The following is a 27,899-nucleotide window of genomic DNA, read 5'->3' on the forward strand; positions in this document are numbered from 1 at the left end:
GAAGGAGAAGGAGAAGGAGAAGGAGAAGGAGAAGGAGAAGGAGAAGGGGAAGGGAAAGGGAAAAGAAAAACTAGGTATATTAGGGGAAAACATATTATTGTAACTGCAAATGTATTACATATAATTATTTTTGCTCCACTTTCATAGTGATATTAAGAGCTTATTTATAGTCAACCTATGGAGGTGCAACTTTGGTGATTTGGAATTGCCAAAGCAATCAGTGTTGAGTAAAAGGTAATGTTAAGTCAGTGTTGGGTCAGCCGCTGAAGTTATGATTTGAGGAATGAACTAAACTGGATCTCTGTTTATCTTTAAAATAAGAGGTTAAATTAGTTGATATTTAATTTTCTTCTAGTCCTAAATTTAATTTCAAATAGCATCAGTCTATAATAGGCATATTAAATATGCCTATTTAAATAGTGTATATCAGTTAAAGGAATTAAGAAATACATGAAAATGAATACATAAAGCTGTCAATGTAAAAAACTGTTTCCTACATTAAAGATATTAATTTTAGCAAGAAGATAAAATATCTTCTGGCTTATTAAGAAAAAATAAAACATACTTTCTAGCAAGGAAAACCTTTGAAAGATTGGTAAATACAAAATTATTTCTTCAACTAGTCATACAAAAGTGGCAGTCATGAGGACAAACCAAATTTTTAAGTTAACAAAGGCAAAAGATAAAATTTCTTAAAATCAGTTTCCTTATTAGAGAATCATACTTAATGATTTCTCTATAATCCACTTCTGATTATTCAGTCACATGTAATTAAAAATACCCATTTCTTTCCATTAAAAAGCTAAAATGCACTGAAAGAAAATTAATTTTAGGAAAACTTTCATTTGACAAAATATTTAAAACAAGTTTTAGGCTTTCACTTTTTTCAGCCTCTTATTTTTCAGTACTCTGCTGGGTAAGCAAAAGAGAACAAAAAAATCACTATAGTATTTAACAAACACCTGAAATCAACACTTTCAAACATTTAGCTACAATGATCAGTTCGCTAAAAAGACTTACTATCAATATACACTCTGACTAATGGTATCTGGCTATGTAGAACTAAACACAAAGGCAAATATATAAGAAATCATATAAAAATACTCCAGTGATCTACTTCTGGGGGGGAAAAAAAGAAAGAATAAAAGATCATGCTGAAATTAAAAGAGGAAGTTCTATTTCAGACAAAAACATCAGATGATATACTTCAGAGTATCATTGCTGTAATCACTGGAGAAACAATTTGTACACCATATTTAAAAATTGTGATTATCTCAAAGTAAATGTAGACAAAGACCTCAGCTTTCTTTGGTTCCACCTCTGTTAATTAACTTGTACGATCTCGAACAAGTCATTTAATTTCTCTGGCTGTTTCACAAGTAAAAATGACAAAACTCAACTGAAAGTGTACAAAATCTCTTTTCCCTCTAAAATGTCAGAATTCTTTAAAAATAATAATGTGCACTTGAAACCTCTATGGGTCAAAAATGGAAAATTCAGTTCATTTTGAGTTGCTGCTATTTATCTTGGTGATGCTGACAATGAACAATATCAACTCTCTAACTTAAATGATTCATCGATCTAGATAGAGAATTAATGAAATGTTTACTGTATTTGGAGTAGATACACAAAGTAAAGTATTTGTGGCCCCATTAAGTACATACACAGCTCATTATGCTAAAAGAGTAAGATACTACCTTCAAGTAGGATTCAGAATAGTAAATGGTATCAGTGCACTGACATGGAAAGAGATCCACAAATAGTTAAACAAAAAAGCAAGTTAGAGTAAATATATGATTCTACATATATAAATGAGTGCAGTATGTAGTTTCTGAGATGACATCTTTCAAATATATTTTTATATTTGTAATACAATATGTATATATTAAATTAGACTGATCTTCATGCTAGTGGCTTTACTTCATATCTGAATTAAATGAATACTTGTTATATGTGTTAATTACATTCATGTGCAAAATCAATTTTGTTTATATAACAAACTTCACATAATAGTACAGAACTTAAAAAGAACATTTATATAAGTCTGGATGATTTATCATAAATATTAAAATATAAACTAGCATACTAGATATTCATTTTCAGAATAGCTTCTGAATTATAATAGTATTAACTACAATGTAGATGGACTACAATATAACAAAGTAACTTGATCAAAATTAAGATACTTTTCAATAGTAAGTTTTATAGGTATATATAAAACCACTGGCAACTAACTGTCAAAACTTTTACTTCCAAAAGTAATTTACAACAACAAAAGCTCCATATACAAGAATATTTACTGAAAAATACATATAGTATTTAATTATTTTCAAGTAAAACATAGTTCTCTAAATCTCATTTGCAGAAAATCAATAACTAAAAAAATACAATGATTACATATTAAGTATATATTTTTATATCACACACAATATTTTTCAGACTCTATAGTATTAATATATTCTAAGACAAACTGTAACCAAGTCTGTTCTATGATTGGACTACCTAAGCAGTAAGGCTGACCCCCAAGTGAATATATACAAATTATAGCAGAGACGGAATGCCCACCCTCTGACACATATTTGTAATTTGTTTTTCAAGTAGTAGTGGTCTTGACCAAAGCTAAGGAAGCCCTGGGCTACTTCTTTTGTAAAGCAAAGGTAATTCAGTACAGAATGCACTGTAAGTATTGCATAAAAATATACCTATAAAAACCACAAAATTTATCTGGTTTACTTCTACTTATTTTTTATTTACATATATATTTTTAATAAAGGACATCTAGTCAAAATGTGTTATTTGTTTTCTTTGTGAGTTTCTTGGAGATGGTGAGGGGAAGTGGTAGAATTGGGAGAGTATGTATTCCAGAATAAATAAAACAAATGCATTTATTTACTGTATATTAAAAAAATCAAGTAATAGAAATAAAGGTTTGCGTATTTATGAAAAAAGTCTGCTTTGAGGTATGTTATTAATAAAAAATCCAGCATTCCACTTAAAACTTAGTTTGGATTAAGATTTTGCATCATATACTCTTAATAGACAGTTAATGTTTCAGCTATTAACGTAGTTGACTAACAATTCCAGGCCCAATTTCTTTTTTTCTTTTTTCCTAAAATTTTATTTTCCTAAAATATTTTTCAGTTAATATTCCTATATGTGGAGCTTTTATTGTTGTATATTACTTTTGAAAGTAAAGGTTTTGACAATTAGTTGGTGGTGGTTTTACATATACCTATACCTTTTTCCTAAAGAAAAAAAAGACATCCTGGTTTTCTTCAAATTTCCCCAGTGATTACTAGGTAAATGATTAATATGCTGAACTTGTTTATTCTACTTATTTGTCCAAATTGACAATCTAGAACTAACATTTTTTCCTAAAAAAAAAAAAGAAATTGTCACATCTCAAAGACAACTGTGGTGTACATATAAAATCTAAACTACATTGAGAAATAAAATTCAAATAAATCATACCAACATAAGATTCAGTTACATGCTTTTTTTTGTTTTTACAAAACAGATTTTTTTTTTTTTTTTTGCCAAATTCCTTCCCAGCTTAAATAAAGCTTTCTCTTCTCTTTTGCGAGAGTATCCATAAAAGTGCTTCATAACTACAGATGTTGCAAAACTGACCCTGGAAAATATTCTCCAGAGAAATACTAAAAGCATCATCTTATCTACCTTGAAAAAGTATAGAAAAAAGCAGACAAAATGGACCACATTAAATTGTCACATCTTCACTCTGAATACTACCAATAAATGAACTAAATGTCATCAACTTGGATTAATAATCTTGTAGGTATAGTTAAAGGCAGCATAAATTTACAGCATCATCTTCTTAGGAAGTAGAAGAGCTTGTAAAAATGAGGACAGGATATATTTAAAATCTTTAGTTTTGGTCTTCATAGAAAAATGGCTAATTTTATTAAGGTACAAAATATAAACAAATAGAGCTTTGAAGGAAATGACAGAACCCTTGCCACTGGCAACATGTGACCCTTCGGAAGGATAAAGGCAAATTTCTCTTAAAAAAAAAAAAAAAGCACACCTTTACAAACTAAAAAAGAAAATAAAAATCTTTTCAATTTAATAAAAATAATTATCTAACTTATTTTACAAATAACGAGATTTCCATCCCACTAATTTTTTCCAAGACTTATCACATATGGATCTTAAAATTAGACCTACACATTCTGTGTGTGAAAGAGATAATTAGTTATTTCTCAACCTGTCTGTTATAGAACCATTATAAGATATCAACTTTTCTGTGTCATCCAGTACAGCTTTATATATTAATTTTCTCTTGTGGAAAGCTTAAATGCCAGACACATTTTTAAAAAGGACAAACACAATTGATCTTTTCATCACTACAATCTTCTGAAAGAGTTGATTGATGACTCCTAGGAACAATAAAAAAAAAAAAAGTTGGATGTCCTGGTTTTCTTCAAATTCTCATGTTTCCCCAGTGATTACTAAGTAAATGATCAATATGCTGAACTTGTTTATTTTACTTATTTGTCCAAATTCACAATTTAGAACTAAAAAATAAAGATGAAACAACCATGTTTTGTGCCAATAAAATATGCAATTATATATCACTATCCTATAAGGGATCTATAAACAGAGGCATAACCTCTGCAAATTCTTAAAATACTTAAGTCAAAAAACCCCAGCCAAAGCAAACAAACTATAAAAAAGTATGCATATATGTTGTCTGTGTTAGGGAGTGGGAATCATAGGTAAGAATAAGAACTACAAAAGAAATTTATACTAACAGCTGAATGCAAAAGATTTTCTCAGTACAACTTGGGATAGTGGAAGTGTCCACTGTCTTCTACACAGGATGTTACAAAATTAACATCATGGTACTCTGAGGCTATAAAATTGTATTTGTAATATTTGTCATAAAGTCTATATTTTGATCAAATTTGGACTAAAATATGACATGAAACTGTCTAGGCTTTTGGAAACGTGGTGAATAAATTCTTTGAGGCTTTCCAAAATCAATGTTTTAAAGCATGATATATGTATTTTTAGATGCAACTAGCACTTCTTTACATTGAGAGCATTCACAGAGTTCATTTCACAAAGTATTTCCTGATCACAGTAACAGTTTAACAAGGCACATACCTTTGCCTTCAACTTGAGAGTTATTAAATGCTCTCTACCAGAAGCATCTTCTGCTTTTAACTTGATGGTACTGAAGCAGGTATCCACATACACAAGTCTGGTGAGCAGAGAAGAATAAAAAATGATCACACCGGGGAGAGCTGGAGAGGGGAACTGGAGAAGGCAGAATTTGAAATGAAAATATTTGCTATATTCCTATTAATCCATTATAAAAATTAATCAGAAGAATTTCTGCACACCAACCCTTTCTGCTGCTATAGATTTACTGCCGTTCATACACCAGCCTAGCACTTAATGCAGTCATATATCTCTGGATTATTTACAATGTGTGTCAAGGCTCATGCTGTGGTCAGTGAGCACTATGTTTCAGTTTTCCATCACTGGAACCTTTGGCACACACAGCATGTTCCTGTCAGCCTCTACTTATGTACACATTAAACTTCCTGTCAAACTCTTTGATCCATTTCTGTAGTTTCATACAGTATGAGACTTTTATGCTTCCTTTGTTTTTCTCCTCAATGAATTTCTCCTATATTATCAATAATGTTACCGTACAAAAATCTAGCTGATATTTGTTCATATACTCAAATTGATCCTCTAAGGAAAATGCTGTATAAGCACAGGTACAGCCTGGTCTCCTAACAATACATTTTCTTTTTGCACAATATATAGCTTCTGACACTTAACCTATGCATGTATTCAAGATGACTAATATTCTAAACATATAGCACAAGCACAACTGTTTTGGCTTTAAGTTACTCTAAATGCATGAATTTTCTACAATGAAAACCAATACCCTTTGAAATATATCATTCCGTAAAAATATCGTCCCTTGAGTAGCATAAACTACTGCCAAAAAGGTTCAAATTTAGCAGTATATTTACTAGTGAACTGGGCATATGGATATTTTTGACATTTTTACAATACTATTTTCTTGTAGAGATAAAAAGTAGTCGACCGGGCGCAGTGGCTCATGCCTATAATCCCAGCACTTTGGGAGGCCGAGGCGGGCAGATCACCTGAGATCGGGAGATCGAGACCAGCCTGACCAACAAAAAGAAACCCCGTCTCTACTAAAAATACAAAACTAGCCAGCCGTGGTGGCACAGACCTATAATTCTAGCTACTAGGGAGGCTGAGGAAAGAGAATCGCTTGAACCCGAGAGGCGGAGGTTGTGGTGAGTCCAGATCGCGCCGTTGTACTCCAGCCTGGGCAACAAGAGTGAAACTCTATCTCAATAAAAAAAAAAAAAAAGATAAAAAGCAGTCTAAGAGCATTGCAAAACTTACCACCCAGGCTGACACTAAGACCCATAGGCGTTCAGAATATAAGCCTCCTAACTTAGGAAATATATTTTTTAATATCACTATATGCCATTTAGATACTGACCAGGTACTATATGATGATAAAATAGGCTAATTTCAAGAAATGTACAATGAAGTTGTGAAACACTGTAATGAAAATATATCTAAATCTGAAGATATCTATCTTCAATAACAGAATGGAAATTTTATCCCAATCTGTAAAAACTCTAGGGTCTTAGAAAACAAAAGTAAAACTATTCTAGAAAGTGTTTTATACACATAAAAATAACAATGAGTATATTTTCTTTCAGCTGTATCTGTAAACGCTTCACCTCCAAAAAAAATTAGCATGAGTCTTTATCACAAGTTTTACCATATGTCTCTAAAGTTCAGATATATCAATACCAGACTCTTAAAACTTCCACACTTCAGATTCAAGATGTTAAGCACATGCATTTATATTCTCTACTTCCTAAAAAATTAATCATTTAAAAAAATTAATGTTTCAAAGGTATAAACCTACAGTTACAAAAAAAAAAAAAAGAAGGAATAGTATTAATTAAAGCAAATTTTCAACAACTTTTAGGAAAATGTAGAGTAGTTAAAAGAGCACTGGCTGACAAAACAGAAAAGAAGGGAGAGAACAAGGACTCCAGGCAGAAACAGCTTGCAAAAATGCAGTGTTCAGGATAGACAGTATGACTGACATACTGGCAGAAATTACAGGAATTTTTAAGTGCATGATAAAAGGGGGAAGAAGAAATTTCAAACCAAATTATCAACAATAAAACTGCGTTAAAAAATTGTAATTACTCTGCCACTAACTTTTCAGTTAAAAATATTTATGTAGTAGTAAAAAATTAAACTGTTACTAGTTACGATTTTTAGAATCCAGGAATACACAAAGCTAAAAGACTTAATTATAGTTATAGAGACTAATGTAAATATATTTGACTACTGCAATTTAAAATGAAGAACTGACAAAAATTGGGAAATAGAAATGGGAAAGATACCAGAATGGAAAATTAGAAACAATAAAATCTGTAATTGCTAATTTGAAAGTCAAGAGACACCATCTTTAATTGAATGGATGTAAAAGAGGTTTAAGAAACAGTAAAGCTATGGAAAAATAAAAATAAAAAAAAGAAAGAAAAGAGAAATAATACATTAGCTAAATTCTTTTTCATTATAGTAATCAGTTCATAATTCCTAAAAAATAAAGAAATACTGCATGTAGGCAGATTATTTTGAAACATGGAAGTTGTAAACATGAATATTTCAAAGTATTTGTCTCAAAGAATAAGACTGGGGATAGAAAATGAAATGGGAGACTGCTTTTCATTACAAGCCTTAAATAGTTCATAACCATGATGAATATATACAGAGGGAGAGAGAAGGCATGCACGTTTAAGATGGGTGGAAGAAAAAACTAAACCACCACCTACTACTTTCTGTACTTCACATTGTTGCTCACCTTCACAATGTTTAAAATCATTTTTTAACATCTATCAAATAACACAGAAATAAAAGCTCTTTAGTTCTTTGTAATCACATAACATAAAATTATCATCATCCCACAATGTAAGTCAGAGAGGTAATACATTACAGAAAAAGTGCCACACTCAAAAATATGGCCTGTAAGCCAAATTGGCCATGACGTAGATTTTGTTAAACTTTAAGACGTAATTTAAATACAGCAGTAAAAAACATTTATAATTCCAGGTTAATATCAGCATGGCCATTTAAAATTAAGGTACATTTTACCCAGCGTGCTTCTGGGTCACTTTGTTTGGGGGATGGAAAGAAACCTTGCTGTGATTATTAATAGATTTGAGTATATGTGACCTTGATTGTCAATTGCCCTCTACTATTTAACTCAACTTCTCCAGTTTGGTAACAGGATCCCTGCCCCCAACCAACCCCCAACAAAACCAAGTTTTAGCAGGATCCACTTCACCCAGCTAGTGACTTGTCCTAGCTGCCCTTGCAGGGAGGTGTTGGCATATAACTACATTTTGGCCAGTGGACTACAAGCACAAGTGATGTGTGCTTTTGGAGGATCATTTATAACAGAACTATGCTATCCTCTCTTCCCTCCTCTTATTCTCCTTTCCTGTAGACTAGAATTTGGACAGGCCAATAGGAGCCAGCAAAGATCATGAGGACAGGAACAACACTCTATAAAGCACTAACCAACAAAACACTCTGTGATGATGGAGGTATGAGATATTTGCACTGTTTAAAATGGTAGCCACCAGTCACGTGTCTATAACAGACTTAAAATGTGGCTAGTGGGTTTTTTTATTTAAGTTAATTTAAATGTAAATGTCAATGACGCACGTGGCTACTGAACAATGCAGTCACAACGGATGGTTGAGAAACAAAAGAAAACCTGGATTCTCGAATGTCCTTGTGGAACAAAGGCACCAACCCACTCTTGACCATCTGCCTACCTCTGAATTGTTACATGAGAGATGAATAAAATTCTACCTTGTTTCAACTACTGAGGATTTACATTTCTCTTTGTTAATAGCAGCCTAGCATATGATATAACTAATAGAGACTATTTATATCAACTTATGACAGAAAAAAGTATCTTGGTGTTTGGTGTATGGACAAGATCTTAAAGGAAAAAAAAGTGATAAACTCTTACAAGTGATATCAAATCAGTTTGTCTAAGAAAATCTATTTCATGTCAGGCACAGTGACTCATGCCTATAATCCCAGCACTTTGGGAAGCTGAGGGAAGGATCACTCGAGCCCAAGAGTTCAAGACCAGCCTGGGTGACACAGCAAGACCTCATCTTTACAAAAAAAATGTTTTAAACTAACTCGTCATAGTGGCATGCACCTGTAGTTCCAGCTATTCAGGAGGCTGAGGCAGAAGGATTGCTTGATCCCAAAAGTTTGAGGCTGCACTAAACTAGGATGGCATCACTGCACTCTGACCTTGGTAAAAGAGAGAGACCATGTCACTAAATGTTGTTTAAGTCTATTTTAAGTTGGACATCTCACTTTAGACAACAGGGAATAAATAACTTTTATTCATTTAAATAAAATATAAATCATTCAAATAATGATTTAGGAAACTATCCAGTGGAAAGCTCAAACTTTTAAATAAAATGCTAGCAAAAAGCTCACAAAGTAAGAATTAAGATTTGTATTTAAAAGGAGTTTAGATATTATCACTAAGTTAAGCATATTCTAAAATTGACAAAGAAAATATAAAACTGAAGTATAAAATCTAAAGAAATAAAACATTTTACTTTTGGCCCTCCACTTTGTATTTATCATTTGCTATACTTCTTTATAAAATAGCTTTTTAAACATTTAAAGTATTTGTTAATAATAAAGCTTCAGGGATGTTTTGTTGTTGTCCCTGTTAATAGCAGAATGTTATCAAGTATAACAAAGCAGAAGAAATGTGTTTTATAGCTCTTAAAATACTACACTTATATTGACCAAGAGTTTAAGTTATTTAGCTTTTATTTTCTTTAGCCAACTAGATGCATTTAAGTAGTATTAACATCAACAGGCAGACTGCTTCAAAAGACAGACCGAAGACCTTCGTGTTTTAATAAAGCATCCAAGTTTCCATTTTTATTGCCACTCTCAAGTTTAAGCATTAACTACTTCATATCTAGATTACTAGAAACAATCTTCCTAATGGGTGTCTTTACTTCCTCTCTGTACACCAATCCATTCTGCCTTCTGTGTCTAGATTAATCTTCCTAAATACCTGTTTAATCATATCAATCCCTTGCTCAAAAATATTCAATGAGTCCCTACCACCTGCACATAGAGAATCATTAGCCTAGCAGTCAAGACCCCTCAGATTAGCCCTAATATGTTAATCCCCTTACGTGAGCAACTGATGTACTCCAAAGTCAAAAAATAAATTGCACATTTTCTATTGCTACAACCTTGCCTTCACCATTCCTTCCCTTCGAAGGCTCTGTATATTCCTTCAAAGCTTATCCCAACATTCATTTTCTCTAAGAATACTCCTAAATTATTTGTAGCCCAAAATACTTCAAATTTCTCCAAACTCACATTGCTCCTTTTCATGTAAGTTTTAGCTTGCCAAGCACATAATAAACTTTTTAATAATATGAAAGTTTTATATTTCTATGTATGTGTCAGTATACCATGTTCTATGTATATATGAAAATGCAGAAGATGTTGTCAGACTGGTTCACGTTTAGTGAATCATGTGTAAGTTTTAAATAATAGCTGAATGCAAACTGTTTTAATTAAATACTGTAAACATATTACCAACCTATAAAAACATGATTTCTTTTTACTACTAGATAATTTGCAGTTATTCAATGACACGGATTTATGTATGAAGAAAAATCATCCTATTTATAAAGGTTTTCAGTTTAATGTCTATGCTCTTATGTTTTATACAACCAAAATTATCATTATTGGTTGTAATTAAGTCATAACACTAATTAAGTACCATAAAACTCAGACACAGTCTGACACTGTTAGTTGAACTAGTATCTCAACAACCTGATACACCTACTTTATACTAGGAACTGTATGAGTCACATAACATGCCACTTTGAAATCTTTATTACTAGGCATTATTAGCTTCCTTTAAAAAATGAAAAAATGTGACTTAAAGAGATTAAGTTTGCCCAAGATCACACAGCAGATAAGCCAGAATTAAAGCTCTGGTATAATTATTGGAATGAATTTAGTATGAACAAGAAATCTCCATTTCCCCAATATGTTATAAATCTTCAAAGTGCATTAACAATTATACAAAATATCACCATTAATCAGCTTCTAAGATAGTGGGCTTAATCAAAAACCTAATGATATATGTTGACAATCTCCCAGTTTGCACATCAGATTTAATAAAACTCAGTTAGCTCTTTCCCAAGACAAACTTGAAAAGTACAACTAGTTGAATGGTACTCACTCTAAATGATAAATAATATATGTTGTCTTAAAAGGACAAAAGTATCAGCACATTTCTACTAGAACCATTTAACTTCTGAATTATCTAGGAGCATATCATTATTAAAATAAATGTATCTTACAAAGTGTATTAGTCTGTTTTCATGCTGCTAAGACATACCTAAGACTTGGCAATTTACAAAAGAAAGAGGCTTAATTGGACGCACAGTTCCATGTGGCTGAGGAACACTCACAATCATGGTGTAATGCAAGGAGGAACAAGTCCCATCTTACATGGATGGCAGCAAAGACAGAATGAGGAAGATGCAAAAGCAGAAACCCCTAATAAAACCATCACACCTTGTGACACTTACTCATTACCACCAGAACAGTATGGGGGAACCCCTCATGATTAAATTATCACCCACTGGGTTCCTCCCACAATACATGAGAACTGTGGGAGTACAATTCAAGATAAGACTTGGGTGGGGACACAGAGCCAAACCATATCATTCCACCCCTGACCCCTTCCCAATTGTCCTCACATTCCAAAACCAATCGTGCCTTCCAAACAGCCCCCCAAAGTCTTAACTCATTTCATCATTAACTCAAAAGTCCACAGTCCAAAGTCTTATCTAAGACAAGGTAAGTCTCTTCCACCAATGAGTCTATAAAATCAAAAGCAAGTTAGTTACTTCCTAGATACAACACAGGTATAGGCATTGGATAAATACAGCCATTCCAAATGGGAAGAATTGGCCAAAACAGAGGAGCTACAGGCCCCATGCAAGTCCAAAATCCAGCAGGGCAGTCAAATCTTAAAGCTCCAAAATGATCTCCTTTGACTCCATGTCTCACATGCAGGTCATACTGATGCAAGAGTTGAGTTCCCATAGCCTTGGGCAGCTCCACCCCTGTGATTTTGCAGGGTATGGCACCCCTGCCCTGGCTGAGTTCATGGGCTGGCATTGAGTGCCTGCAGTTTTTCCAGGCACAGTGTGCAAGCTGTCAGCGGATATACCCTTCTGGGGTCTGGAAGATGGTGGCCCTCTTCTCACAGCTCCACTAGGCAGTGCCTCAGTAGGTACTCTGTGTGGGGGTTCCAATCCCACATTTCCCTTCCACATCGTCCTAACAGAGGTTCTCCATGAGGGCCCCACTCCTGCAGCAAACTTCTGCCTGGCATCCAGGCATTTCCATACATCTTCTGAAACCTAGGCAGAGGTTTCCAAACCTCAATTCTGGACTTCTGTGCAACCACAGGCTCAACACCACGTGGAAGCTGCTAAGGCTTGGAGTTTGCACCATCTGCAGCCATGGCCCAAGCTCTACATTGGCCTCTTTCAGCCACAGCTAGAGCAGCTGGAATGCAGGGCACCAAGTCCCTAGGCTACACACAGCTCTGAGACCCTGGGCCCACTTTTCCCTCCTAGGCCTTGGGGCCTGTGATGTGGGGGTGGGGGAAGGGGGCTGCCGTGAAGACCTTTGGCATGCCCTGGAGACATTTTCCCCATTGTCTTGGGGATTAACACTTGGCTCCTTGTTACTTATGCAAATTTCTGCAACTGGCTTGAATTTCTGCTCAGAAAACGGGATTTTCTTTTCTAGGGATTTTCTTTTCTAGCACATTGTCAGGCTGCAAATTTTTCAAACTTTTATCCTCTGTTTCCCTTTTAAAACTAAATGCTTTTAACAGCACGCAAGTCACCTCTTGAAAGTTTTACTGCTTAGAAATTTCTTCCACTAGATACCCTAAATCATCTCTCTCAAGTTCAAAGTTCCACAAATCCCTAGGGCAGGGGCAAAATGCCACCAGTCTCTTTGCTAAAACATAACAAGAGTAACCTTTGCTCCAGTTCCCAGTAAGTTCCTCATCTCCATCTGAAACCACCTTAGTCTGGACCTTACTGTCCATATCACTATCAGCATTTTTGGCAAAGTCATTCAACAAGTCTCTAGCAAGTTCCAAACTCTCCCACATTTTCCTATCTTCTGAGCCTTCCAAACTGTTCCAACCTCTGCCTGCTACCCAGTTCCAAAATCGCTTCCACATTTTCAGGTACTTTCTCAGCAGTGCCTCACTCTACTGGTACCGATTTACTGTATTAGTCTGTTTTCATGCTGCTGATAAAGATGTACCCAAGACTGGGCAATTTACAAAAGAAAGAGGTTTAATTGGACTTAACAGTTCCACATGGCTGGGGAAGCCTCACAACCATGGTGAAAGGCAAGGAGGAGCAAGTCCTGTCTTACATGGATGGCAGCAGGCAAAGAGAGAATGAGGAAAATGCAAAAGCAGAAACCCCTGATAAAACCATCAGATCTCCTGAGACTTATTCATTATCATGAGAACAGTATGGGGGAATTGCCCCCATGATTAAATTATCTTCTGCCGGGTCCCTCCTGCAACACATGGGAATTGTGGGAGTACAATGCAAGATGAGATTTGGGTGGGGACACGGGGAACATAGAACCAAACCATATCATAAAGTGATATGCATTTCTCTCAAACTGGGACATTTTTGAGACTGACAGGGGCCAAGATAAAAAGAATAAATTAGGGCTGTCCTAGGCAAAATGGGAGGCATGATAAGCTACTTAAAGCAAAAGTATTTGGTACTTTCAACTCTAGGATACTCTTAATACCAAACAGAAAATCTTGTTAAATACAAAGGACTGTTTAATTCTTATTTTTTTAATAGGCCATTCTGTAAAACAACATGGTCAGAAGTTAACAGAAACCCACCAAGACATCATTTTGTATCACTTACCTTTGTGAGTCAGTGTTATACCCAAAATAACCCAGACCTGTCATACCATCTTCATCTTAACCTTTGGGGAAGTTGCTATTTTGACTGTGTTTTTATAGAACTTGAAACAAGAACAGAAATTATAACAACAGCAATCAAACTTAAGGTCAGCCACTCATTCTCAATATTATTTCCATATTTCTTTCTAAGGAAAGAAAGGGAAGCTTTGATCTGATTTTAAATATTTCTTTTTCTTTTCCAACTTAGAATTTTTATAACATCTAATCTTATAGAGTTGATTAGAAATGTCAAACATGTAATTAAAAAACACAGCAAGGCCAGCATTACCTAACAAGGATTTTTCTTTATCAGATTTTATGATAATACTGACAAATCTACAAGATTATTACTTAGAATGTAAGGAAAATATAGACTTATTGACAGAGTCTAGAAATCATTAAGATTCTGAAATACATTTAAATCAACCTGTTATGCAAATCATTGTGTGTGTCATTTCAAAAGATATTTTAAATTAAGAATTTAGCCAGCTCCTCAGGCAGGGCCTTAAATTAGTAGCAATTAAAACTAGTAGCAATTCTAGTATGTGGACAGCACAGCTCAGGTCTCAGCTTTAGATAAGCAGGTTCTGAAACCCAATTTTATCAGTGTATCTGTGTACCATACCTAATTTAAGAATTAAGTCATAAAAATAAAGTTGATAGGTTTTGTCACTCTACCAGACAGTAAAGGATTAACACTAACAGAATTATCTTCTTTGGCTTCTCACAATCCATACACACCACTTCTCTTATGCTAACACATTCTTTATTTTTAAACAGTATAAAACAAATGATTAAGTAACAGCAGCTAAATCAAAAGTAATTTATCCATCCTAGGCCAGGCATAGCAGCTCACGTCTGTTAATCCCAGCATTTTGGGAGGCTGAGACAGGAGAATCATTTGAGCCCAGGAGTGTGAGACTAGCCTGGGCAATACAGTAAAACCTCATCTCTAAAAAAAGAAAAAAAAAAAAAAAAAAAAAAGGGGGGGGAAAAAAAAGGGAGGGAAAAAAAGTCATTCATCCACCTTAGTAACTATAATTAAACTATAATCTTTCACAAATCTACACAACAGATTTTGAAACTCTCCAAGGGTGTGTTAATTTTGCAAATCGTCCATTTTATTCGCGGTAAGATACTTTTTATTAGTTTCACCCTCAATGTGTGACTATCTCCAAGTAGTTGGGGAGAATTTATTAAAGGCTACATTAAAGGCTCCATATCGGAGCCACCCTATGGGACAACTCCAGGGAGCATCATTCACACAGAATGCCTGAGCGGTGTTATGTACCCAGCCCTGTCTACATACACTTGTTTTATAGAAAAATTTGGAAATAAAAATATTTATCTTAAAATTTGTCCTGAGAAATTAAATAAGAATACATGAAGCACCTAGCACAGTCAGTGGCACACAACAGAAACTTCATAAACGACAGTCCCTGTATGTAACAATCTTAGTGAAAAAAGGAGGCAATAATATTGTGATAAATGACATATGGTAGAGAGACATTCATATCCTCATTTTTGGTTTTCATCTATTATCAAAGTTAGAAATCTATTCCTTTTTCTCCTACATTAGAACAATGGGTATAATACAAAGCAAAAGACAATACTTTCTATTTAGCTCACAAAACACTCCATAAAATATTTTATATCCTTGCACTATTTCTCTTATAACGCTCAAGAATCCTATAATTACAGTCTACCCTTCTTGTTGTGGTCATAATTCAGTTCTATGATCATCTACCTAAATTCTGACTCTTCCACTAGACACAAGTTCCATGAGGAATCTTTGTTGTTGTTCTTGTGGACAGGGTCGCCCTGTCACCTAGACTGAAGTGCAGTGGTGTGATCTCAGCTCCCTGAAGCCTCGACCTACCCAGGCTCCGCCACCTCAGCCTCCCAAGTAGCTAGGACTACAGATGTATACCACCACACCTGGCTTATTTATTTATTTATTTATTTATTTATTTATTTATTTATTTATTTTGTAGACATGGGGTTTCACCATGTTGCCCAGGTTGGTTTCAAATGCCTGAGCTCAAGTGATCTGCCCCACCTCAGCCTCCCAAAGCACTGGGATTACAGGCGTGAGCCACCACACCTGGCCCATGAGGAATGTTAAGTCTTGCCTTATGTATCCTTTCTGCCTTATATTATAGGAAGTTCATAAATATTATTAGCTGGGTAAAAAAATGAGTGATTAAAAAATCTCATATCACATCCTTAATGCTTTAACTGATTTTTGTTATTGGACTTCTCTCAACAATGTCAGGTCTACTAGGTAGACTGCCTCAAACTCACTATCTCAATACAACAGAAATAAAACTGTCCTCTGTCCTTGCCAAACCCTTTCTACATTTCCAACTATGCTCTAAAAACCAAATATTAACATTAAGCATCTGAAAATAAGTCAAAATAATATTTCTTTATTCCATCAATCTATACCTAAAGAATGACTAGGTCCATGACATCAATGTCTCAAAACTAATCACAACCTCAGTGGGAACTGCTGCTAGTCCATCTCAACTTTTTGCTTGTCTTCCCTGTCTCTCCTCAGCATTGTTAAGCTTAATTTTATTTAAAAGCCTCCAACCATCCCAAATCCTACTCAAGACTAATGTCTTAACAAATAAAGCCTGAACTCATTAATAAATATCAACCAGTCTTCAATGTCATAATATAGTACTCTTAAAATTATATGTGACATCTATTTCTGGCCTAAATGGAATAGCTTGCTAAAGACCAACACTTCTACTACAGTGAACAACTAAAGTAGGCTGATAAAAGGAAAACGGTGGAAAAAAAATTGAAAGCATCAAAGAATTGCTAAACTGAACAGGCCCTGAAGGGCCAAACTCCTAAAGAAGAGGGAACAGAAGTGAAGTAAGCCAACATTCTGAAGCCATTTTCCTCAACATATTTATCAATTCTGGCACAGGGCAAGAGAAGGATCTGGGCAAAGAGCCCAGAGAAAGCGCTGCTATTAAGTGGCAAAAAAAAAACGCAGCACTTCTGCCAATCTCTTGAGGATAGAGAGATAAAAATAACAGACTTGAAAGGCCAGAATCTGGGGAAAGGTAGGTCCAGAACCTGGCCTAACATTCTGCCAACGTTCCCTCAAAACTTCTGATAAATCCTTAAACTGTAGGGAATAAGAAGATAAAAAGTCAAGCAGAAAGGCAATGAAAAACAAGATTATTTAGAAATCTCATAATACAAGGAGAAATTAATTGGAATTCAGGGCCGATCAGTGACACAAAATCTCAGTGAATACCCCAGGATCTCTGTGGGAACTCCTGAAAGGCGCTCCTAAAAGCAAGGCAAACAAAATGTAGATAGAGCTTTGTCAAAAATGAACCCCAGACTCTAATTGAGAGGTGTTGTGGAGACACAAAGGTTAGAGTTTAGGATCTACCAAGGGGAAAATCCCAATGAATATACCTGGTTCTTGTTTAGAAGCTCTGAAGAGTTATAGCTTGGGACAGGAAGGGCAGCAATCAGAGGTAGACTGACCTCTATGAAAACTACAACCCACCCTGAACCCACCTGGGCCCTTTGCCAATCTGTTCCCACTCTATCTTCCCAGGAAGAGAAAAGCTAAACCCTGTATAGAAGAAAATAATATCATCTGGGGCCTCTAAACTATTTTATGTGCAATATCCAACAGTCAACATAGCACTACATAGCACTGACGTCTGAATGGCCAAGGGCAAATGCTGAAGAACAGCCAGCAGGGGAAATGAGAAATGGTGCACTAACTAGAAAGGCTGCAAATTAAGCCAGTTTCCTCATTTATCTCCTTTCACCAGTTTCTTTTGAAAGAAAGAATAGTTACCTTATTGGGCAGAGACAAGATTTAAGATTTTGACATTTTTTGTTATAGAAAATTTCAATTTTGTATTGAATCAGTTATGCAAATAAAGAAAAGTAGAGAAAAACCCTTTAGTTTTCAAAAAGTATTAGGGATGCCAAAACATAAGATCATATGACAACAAACCATACACAAAAAAATGAAAACAGAACTCACATTGTCCATCTTCCCATTCACACACAGGTACTTTCATACCCTGACTGCTGATCTCACCTACAACTGGGATGTACCTAGAGAGATACAGGGTAGTTCTCCCTACTGTCCAGGTTGGAATCCAAGTACGGGGATAAAGGGGGTGAGAAGAGGATCTCTTCTCTACCCTCCTTAATGATTCCTGACTGCCCCCCATCCTTCTTCCCATTTCCTTTGAGGTTATTTTATTACAGCTTTTTAAATATTTTAAAAAATTATTAACAGAACCAAAGACAAAAACCACAAGATTATCTCAATAGATGCAGAAAAGGCCTTTGACAAAATTCAACAGCCCTTCATGCTAAAAACTCTCAATAAATTCGGTATTGATGGAACGTGTCTCAAAATAATAAGAGCTATTTATGACAAACCCACAGCCAATATCATACTGAATGGGCAAAAACTGGCAGCATTCCCTTTGAAAACCGGCACAAGACAGGGATGCCCTCTCTCACCACTTCTATTCAACATAGTGTTGGAAGTTCTGGCTAGGGCAATCAGGCAAGAGAAAGAAATCAAGGGTATTCAGTTAGGAAAAGTGGAAGTCAAATTGTCTCTGTTTGCAGATGACATGATTGTATATTTAGAAAACCCCATCATCTCAGCCCAAAATCTCCTTAAGCTGATAAGCAACTTCAGCAAAGTCTCAGGATACAAAATCAATGTGCAAAAATCACAAGCATTCTTATACACCAGTGACAGACAGAGAGCCAAATCATGAATGAACTTCCATTCACAATTGCTTCAGAGAGAATAAAATACCTAGGAATCCAACTTACAAGGGATGTAAAGGACCTCTTCAAGGAGAACTGCAAACCACTGCTCACTGAAATAAAAGAGGACACAAACAAATGGAAGAACATACCATGCTCATGGATAGGAAGAATCAATATTGTGAAAATGGCCATACTGCCCAAGGTAATTTATAGATCCAATGCCATCCCTATCAAGCTACCAATGACTTTCTTCACAGAATTGGAAAAAACTGTTTTGAAGTTCATATGGAACCAAAAAAGAGCCCGCATTGCCAAGACAGTCCTAAGTCAAAAGAACAAAGCTGGAGGCATCACGCTACCTGACTTCAAACTATACTACAAGGCTACAGTAACCAAAACAGCATGGTACTGGTACCAAAACAGAGATATAGACCAATGGAACAGAACAGAGTCCTCAGAAATAATACCACACATCTACAGCCATCTGACCTTTGATAAACCTGACAAAAACGAGAAATGGGGAAAGGATTCCCTATTTAATAAATGGTGCTGGGAAAATTGGCTAGCCATAAGTAGAAAGCTGAAACTGGATCCTTTCCTTACTCCTTATATGAAAATTAATTCCAGATGGATTAAAGACTTAAATGTTAGACCTAAAACTGTAAAAATCCTAGAAGAAAACCTAGGGAATACCATTCAGGACATAGGCACGGGCAAGGACTTCACGTCTAAAACACCAAAAGCAATGGCAACAAAAGCCAAAATTGACAAACGGGATCTAATTAAACTAAAGAGCTTCTGCACAGCAAAAGAAACTACCATCAGAGTGAACAGGCAGCCTACAGAATGGGAGAACATTTTTGCAATCCACTCATCTGACAAAGGGCTAATATCCAGAACCTATAAAGAACTCAAACAAATTTATGAGAAAAAAACAAACAAGCCCATCAAAAAGTGGGCAAAGGATATGAATAGACACTTCTCAAAAGAAGACATTCGTACAGCCAACAGACACAGGAAAAAATGCTCATCATCACTGGCCATCAGAGAAATGCAAATCAAAACCACAATGAGATATCATCTCACACCAGTTAGAATGGCAATCATTAAAAAGTCAGGAAACAACAGGTGCTGGAGAGGATGTGGAGAAATAGGGACACTTTTACACTGTTGGTGGGATTGTAAACTAGTTCAATCATTGTGGAAAACAGTACGGTGATACCTCAAGGATCTAGAACTAGAAATAACACAGGACCCAGGCATCCCATTACTGGGTATATACCCAAAGGATTAGAAATCATGCTGCTATAAAGACACATGCACACGTATGTTTATTGCGGCACTATTCACAATAGCAAAGACTTGGAATCAACCCAAATGTCCATCAGTGACAGACTGGATTAAGAAAATGTGGCACATATACACCATGGAATACTATGCAGCCATAAAAAAGGATGAGTGTGTGTCCTTTGTAGGGACATGGATGCAGCTGGAAACCATCATTCTCAGCAAACTATCGCAAGAACAGAAAACCAAACACCACATGTTCTCACTCATAGGTGGGAACTGAACAATGAGATCACTTGGACTCGGGAAGGGGAACATCACACACTGGAGCCTATCATGGGGAGGGGGAGGGGGGAGGGATGGCATTGGGAGTTATACCTGATGTAAATGACTAGTTGATGGGTGCTGACGAGTTGATGGGTGCAACACACCAACACGGCACAAGTATACATATGTAACAAACCCGCACGTTGTGCACATGTACCCTAGAACTAAAAGTATAAAAAAAAAAAAATTATTTCACCCTTGGCAGCAGAGGGGAATAAGGAATTGCAGACTCTGTAGGACTGAAATAAAGAGAAATAAAAACAACAAAAAGGGATCCAGAAGATAGGACTTAGGAAAAAAATACACACACACACACACGCGCGCGCGCGCGCACACACACACACACACACACACATATTTGGCTAAAACAACAGGAATTTATTCTCTCATCCAGATGTCAGCAAAGATGTGCTCCCTCTGGAGGCTCTAGGAGAGAATCTATTCCTTGCCTCCTCCAGTTTCTGGTGACTGCCAGCAAGAAAAATATTTTAAAACTATGAAAGAAAATAGAGAAAAAGATGAAGAATTTCAACAAAGCATTAAAATCTGTTTTAAAAGATGCAAATGGTAAAGAGTAGTTTTAAAATATGTAATTTATTAGCTTGTGAAGTTATAACAAAGTAGACATTAAGACAATAATATTTCTAGAGAAGAAACATGTCCTAATAATAAAAGGGAAAACCAACAAGGAAGATAGAGCAATTATAAATCTGTATGCACCCAATAACATGACTGTAAACAGACATAAAGCAAATTTTGGGGAACAAAAACAATTCCAAAAATTCACAATCATATTGGGAAAATTTAACACAGCTCTCTCCAGAGATCTTAGGACAAGCAGACAAAAAACCAAATACATCATTAAACATACAGGATATCTGACACACATAATAAATGTGAGGAATGAATAAAAGTAAAGCACTATACCCAACAAGAGATTACATACTCTTTTTGAGTGGAAACAGAACACATACCAAAATTGACAAGATGCTGGGTGATAAAGCAAGCCTCAGTAAACTTCAAAGTATTGAGATAATTAAAAGGATGATTTCTGATAAAAGCAGACTTAAACTGGAACTCAATAACCCAAAAATCTCCAGTTGTTTGAAAATTAAGAGATATACTAAATAAGCCAAAAGAAATCACAATGAAAATTAACATTTTTAACTGACAGTAATAAAAACGTAACATCAAAACTTACAGAATCTAGCTAAGATTGCTTACAAATTTACAGCCTTAAATTAATATATAACAACATAAGATAAATTGGAAAAAAAATCAATGACCTACATATCCATCTCAAGAAATTACAAAGGAAGCAAAACTAAAAAAATAAATAAATAAATTCTTAATAAGCAGATATTAATGATAAAAAACATACAATAGAGAAAATTAACAACGTTAAAAGTTGGGTCTTTGAAAAAACAAAAAATTCATATGGCTCTTGCAAAACTGATTAAGAAAAATTAAAAAGGCACAAAAAACTCATCTGGAAAGAAAAAGGCAGCATCACTATAGATCCTAAAATCATTTTTTAAAATGAATGCAGGATGAAATGGAGAACATGACAAAACAATCTGTGTTACAAATACAGGAAAGAAGTACATTGAAGAGGGTGGAGGAAATGGTTCCAACCTAAGTATAACTGTGAAAATGAGTGAAGCCTATAAAAGCAAAAAACAAACAAACAAAAAAATCTATAAAAATAAGCATTGCATAGTTGATAAAGTTGTTACCTATGGGGGTACAGATTAATAATTCTGATAGTGCTCTCCATGTATACTGCAATTGAACAAGTAAGTAAATGGATAACAGATAATGGGAGCTCGGTTTCTCCCTGTTGGAATATGAGATTTCAGATATACCAAGTGAGTGGGCTAGAAAACTACATATGGTAATAGACTGGAGTTGCAGACATCAGTATAAAATCATGTTTACCTTAATAGAGACACAAATGGTTAGATACAAAAACATTCACAGATATGTACACACGAGTTAGTATAAACACATTTTTTTTCTGTTTTTCAGCTAAGAAGGTCTAGAAACAACAACATACCAATAGCAACAAGCACCCATAGTGCCTACATCCTGGTTTCAAATGTCACTCACTAATAAAAGCAACCAGGACTCCTTGGAAAAGTCGTTGATTCTAGGACACGGGCAGGAAATATACAAAATTTCTTTCAGTGCCAGAAAGTAAGGAAATGCTCAAAAATATAAATACATCCACAATCATGGGGCCTGTCAAAAGCACACAGGAGCCAACTGAAAGAGCTCTCAATGGCCAAAGCTAGAACAAATTGAACAAGAAAGTAAAATAGTATTAGATTATAACCCAAAGTATAAAATAAATATCCATGAGTTCATAGTATTTCAAATAAATGACTGAAAAAATAAATGAGAGAGAACAAAATCTGAGCAGAAAAATTCCAAATCTATTAAATACTCTGCCCTAAAGGAGGCATGAGTGTAACTGCCCACTCCTTAAGTGTGGGCTACACATAGTGACTTCCAGAGAGTACAGTATAGTGAGAGGGAAAAAAACAGTAACTTTACAGTGCAGAAACCTGACAAATACTACCTCAACCAGGTAATCAAGATCAAAATCAACAGTGATGAGTCACATAGATAACATGTACCCTTGATATGAAGAGAAGAATCACAGGAGAACAAAAGTCAGGATAAGATTAGCATACAGAAATATAAATACTATATCCAGCATGGCTCTAAAAAGTATGTCAAAAATTTGACTCTAACTTTCCTAGAGGCCAAGTCAAAGAGAACATAGTCAATTACACAGTTCACATTATTCTTTAAGTAGCAGGTTGCATAGTCAGGCAAAGCATGACTTTTCTAGCATCTGAAACACAACAAAACTTCTTTCATGGCTTCTCACAAAGACAGTGCTATACCATAAAATGGAAGACATCCCAAATTAAAATTCCTACTGCATTTCTTAGGGCTATTTCATACAACATCCTTTAACCTAACTCAGTGGCATCCTCAAGAGCAACTATACAAGACAGCAAAAGAAAGTAGTTAGGTTCTAAGATCGATGGGTAAAATTGAGAAAATATATAAAATAAGATTAGAGACTTTAAGCAGTCCATCTACAGTGAAACACTATTACGTGCAATCAGGATTTTAGTAAGGTTTTAAGTTGAAATCTGAGGCTGTAATTTTTATCAAGACCAGTATTTAAATAACTTGGCTCAAGTACAGATCGTACACAGTTTGACTCTTAATCAGGGAGGTGGTAAGATAAAGAAGTATTCATAAAAAATTAAGTCTACATAAATAAAGTCACGACTGAAGGAATGGCTAACCTATCTCTGCACATAAGTGCACCAAAAGAGGTATGGCCCACTCAGTCAAATTTTAGTGGTTAAAACAAAAGGGAAAATATTGATCTATACATAAGAAGAGGAACTTTCTAAATAAAAGCCTTTTAAGGAATATAAAGGAAAATAGAAGGCAAAGGCAAATAAAATAATTCTTCTTTCTCTAATAATCACATATTTAATGGCGATTTTAGACTATTTACATGGGAATAATTTGGAACTCTAAAATATGTTTAAGTCTTTAGTTTTTCTTTAGTTATCGGTAATCGTATAAAACATTAAAGGACATATATTCTGCACTTAGGATACGTTCCTTGTTCTCTTTCAAATGGCGATTTGACTTTCTGGATTTTCACGTTAGTTATCAAAAGTCCAATTCATTGAAAATAGCTTAGAAACAGATATAAATAATAAGATGTTTAAACATAGTAAGAAAAACTTAGTGGTGAACAATTGCACATTCCTTTCACATTGTACCTAAGTTAGCCCTTGATTTATCTTAGTAACAGAGCAATCTAAATGGAAATAATAAAGGAATACTAAAATACTATTGATACTGGTTAAGAAGTGATAAGAACTAAATTGACGTACCTTTACTGCTGCTTTAGCTCAAAGTAGAAAGGTTATAATACACCTAATAATAAATGTAATGTTTCAAAGTATCCACACTAAGAAGGAAGCTAAATTCAGAAACTGAATAGCAAGCAAATCATCACATTCTTTTTCCAGGTGGTATGTGGATTAAGTTTTAACAACCTTCTTACATGTCTACTGAACTTAGGTTTCTTTATGCATCAGTTTTTTAAAAAAAAATCATTTTTTTCAAAGAAAGCTAGATGATTCTTCCAAACCCTAGTTGCTAAAATTTACTACTCAAATTACAAAAGCACTTATAATGTTATATATGTAAATTTAGACATGCCAAATTGTATATTAACGAAAATAACTACAATTATTTCAAAAATACTGCAATTTTTCCAGCCTCTTTCATGTGTCTAAGCACTACTCTTCAAATATGGAAAATTTAGAATACAGTTGTATGTTCAGTGAAAGTATCTTATTACGGTAACATCTTACTGTGTACATAAAAATGTCATTTTCTCCAAATTATATTTAGCATTTTACTTTGTAAGTCAATTTTTTATGATGATATTCCTCTCTTTAATTCACAGCAACAATAAGGATCAAATACTCTAGTTACAATGAAACACTTTGACTAAAATCAGGTATAAATTGCTAAAACTAGAAATATATTCAGTTAAAATGTATAAAACAAAGGCATTTAAAATATATTTTAAAACAGACATACTTATCCCAACCAAGAGTTCCTATCTCTTCAATAAGGCTTGAGTAGAACTGGGGAGGAGGAGGTGGTGCATATAGCTCTTGTCTATTCTTTAAGGCAACTTCCTGTTTAAAAGAAGAAAACCGGAATTGGCTGTGGAATGCAAGACAATGAACTGTTAATACCTGACTGCAAAACATAATTTCATTATCTTCTTAGTGCCTAACAAAAGTATCCATTGTTTTATAGAAAATCTGGCTGACTCATTCCCCTGCTCATGAAAAAGAAACAAGAAAAAGTTAAAGGACTACACTGAAAGTCATGCAAAATGTCAATTTTTATGCCATGAAAAGAACTTATGATTTTAATATTTTCCTAGACTATTATGCCTACTGGAGATAAAAAAAAAAAAAAAACTTTTTATTACATTGATCCTCAAGGCTTCACTATCTCTCTACTCCCATGAATATGATGTTTGATATATACGTTTTGTAAAAAGTACCTCTAAAGAAAGGCCTGAACTCTAAGTACATTACCTAAACTGACATATTTGTACACCATTATGAACCACATCTTAACAAACAAAAACTCCTCATTATCAGAACAAATATCTACATGCTAATTTCTTTCACTGACTTACACTCTGTACTATTCTTCAACCAGGTAAGTTGGAGTACTATGCCACCCATTTGGCTAGATTACAGTCCCGTTCCTTGCTAGGCCTATCTATGATGGCTTTACAATGCTTATGTTCTCCCAACCAAAACTAAATTCTTTTACAAGATATATAAAAAATCACTAGAATTGCTGAAGCTAAAATTACCAATTATTTTGAAGTTACTAACCTAGACAAACAGCTTATTTGGAAAGTAAAAATAAATGTATCTACAAATTACTTAGATGTTCATATGGTCTGAACTATAAAACAGTATTACAAAAAGTAAGTAAATAAATAATTAAATAAATAAATAAGCCATAATAAACAACGGAAGTAGATAGGGACAAGTTGAAAATTATAAACACTTCTGACAAATACAATCCTTAAAAAAGGTTGCAATTTTTATTCTTTTAAGTATATGTTTAATCTTATTTTTTAAGTATATATTACTTTTTTTAACAAGGATAGGATACTATTAAATTGATCATATTAAAAAGAATAGATACTACGAAACAGCACTTCAAAATCAAAACTATTAACTGGAACTACTTCAATTTAGTTCTGAATCTGCTTTATGATGAAAAAAAACTGTGAAAGCAGATCCGTATAGCTGAAGAGATCAATATGGATTTAATTAGAGGGTAAGCTCCTAGAAGACAAGGTATATGCTGCCTTTTTTATAATATAAATGCTTAATGTTGCCTAAAAATAGACTGATGGGCCACCAAAATAAATTCATATTTAGGTTGTACACCAACCTAATACTATGAAGACTGTGCTCTACTAGTTATTAAATAAAATACGTTAATATAGTATAGTACTTCTTTCAAAATTTGTTTTTATTCTGAAATATTAATTATTGCTATCCACAAAAATTGAAGGTAAAAATAAACCTGGATAATAGTAAAAACATTTTTCAATCCCAGGTTTATGACATTTATACACTCTACCTTCTGAGTCAGACAAGTTACTCCTACTCTAGAACCAGAACAGGTAAAAAGGCAAAAGCAGAGAAGTAACACACTCTTCACAGAAAAGAGGGAAAGGTACATAGCAGAAAGGCTTCACAAACAGAAGTTTTAAATCCTGACTTTAACAATTCCTATTTTGAGGCCTTAGGGTTCAGTGGCTCAGCTCCAAAATAGAAATAAAATAACCTACCACATAGGATTATTTTAAAATATAGGTAACTGTTCACTTATTAAATATATACTGAACTCCCACTATATGCAGTTATTACTAGGCAACTCCATGGAAGATTTACAACATTTCCTGAAAAAGTTCAGTAACTACTGACTTCATGTGAGCATCACTCTCAACATATTTATTGGTGATTATAGTATAGGAGCCCTATTACTAACAATACAGCCTAACAGTACACTAATAATTCTTTTATTTTTAGGTATACTATCTTAAATGAGCAATAAAATCACCAACTTTGTCCGTAATTTCTGAAGAAAGCTAAAACACAGGATTTCATTTTTATTCAGAAATGGAATAAATGTACTAAATAGATATTGTAAATCAGAGATCTCAAAATTTTATTTTAGTTTTAAACTAGTAAATGTTTGTTCAAAATTAAATGGCCAAGAGAGCTGTGACTTACAATGTATAAAGTTATTTTTGATAAGAAGAGTTTAATGGGACATGATACCTATACTTTTACTCTGGTTCCCTTAGTCTCTCCTTGTATTTGCATTGTTTATTAAAATTATAATAAAAAGATAAATGTTTCAAACTTTTCTCCAATGTCAAGGAGATGTAAACCAAACATGCTTCACTTGTTCACTTTACGCTTTTAGGGTTATTACATTAAGCCCTTTGATGTAATTTGTAATCAATTTTTGATAACCCTTATTAATTAGGATTTATAAACTCACAAATCAAAATTCAAACTTCAGAAATTAATTTTAAACTATTATTCTAATCTCACACATTTAATCAAAGTCCTACCTTAAAAGGTTCTTACTAGCATTGAAAAAGGAGTCAAGAAAAAAATCTAGCAACTAAGTTATCAATATGTAGTAGTTGCTGCTAAGAACAAAATGGTCTCAACAAGAATTACAAAGA

General features: G+C 34.3%; 1 protein-coding gene across 6 annotated transcripts in view; it reads right to left on the bottom strand.

Moving 5' to 3' along the window:
• The window catches only part of FANCL (FA complementation group L), a 78,914-nt gene that overhangs the window by 33,976 nt on the left and 17,039 nt on the right, over positions 1-27,899 (bottom strand). For all 6 annotated transcript variants that reach the window (XM_023228255.2, XM_023228257.2, XM_023228259.2 and 3 more), the window contains 2 exons: positions 25,196-25,296; positions 5,128-5,224 (listed from right to left, as the gene is read on the bottom strand). In XM_023228255.2, the coding sequence (XP_023084023.1) occupies positions 5,128-5,224; positions 25,196-25,296 (198 nt within the window). The remainder of the gene's footprint in view (positions 1-5,127; positions 5,225-25,195; positions 25,297-27,899) is intronic.

Source organism: Piliocolobus tephrosceles, chromosome 15 (assembly GCF_002776525.5).
Source record: "Piliocolobus tephrosceles isolate RC106 chromosome 15, ASM277652v3, whole genome shotgun sequence".
NCBI lineage: Eukaryota > Metazoa > Chordata > Mammalia > Primates > Cercopithecidae > Piliocolobus > Piliocolobus tephrosceles.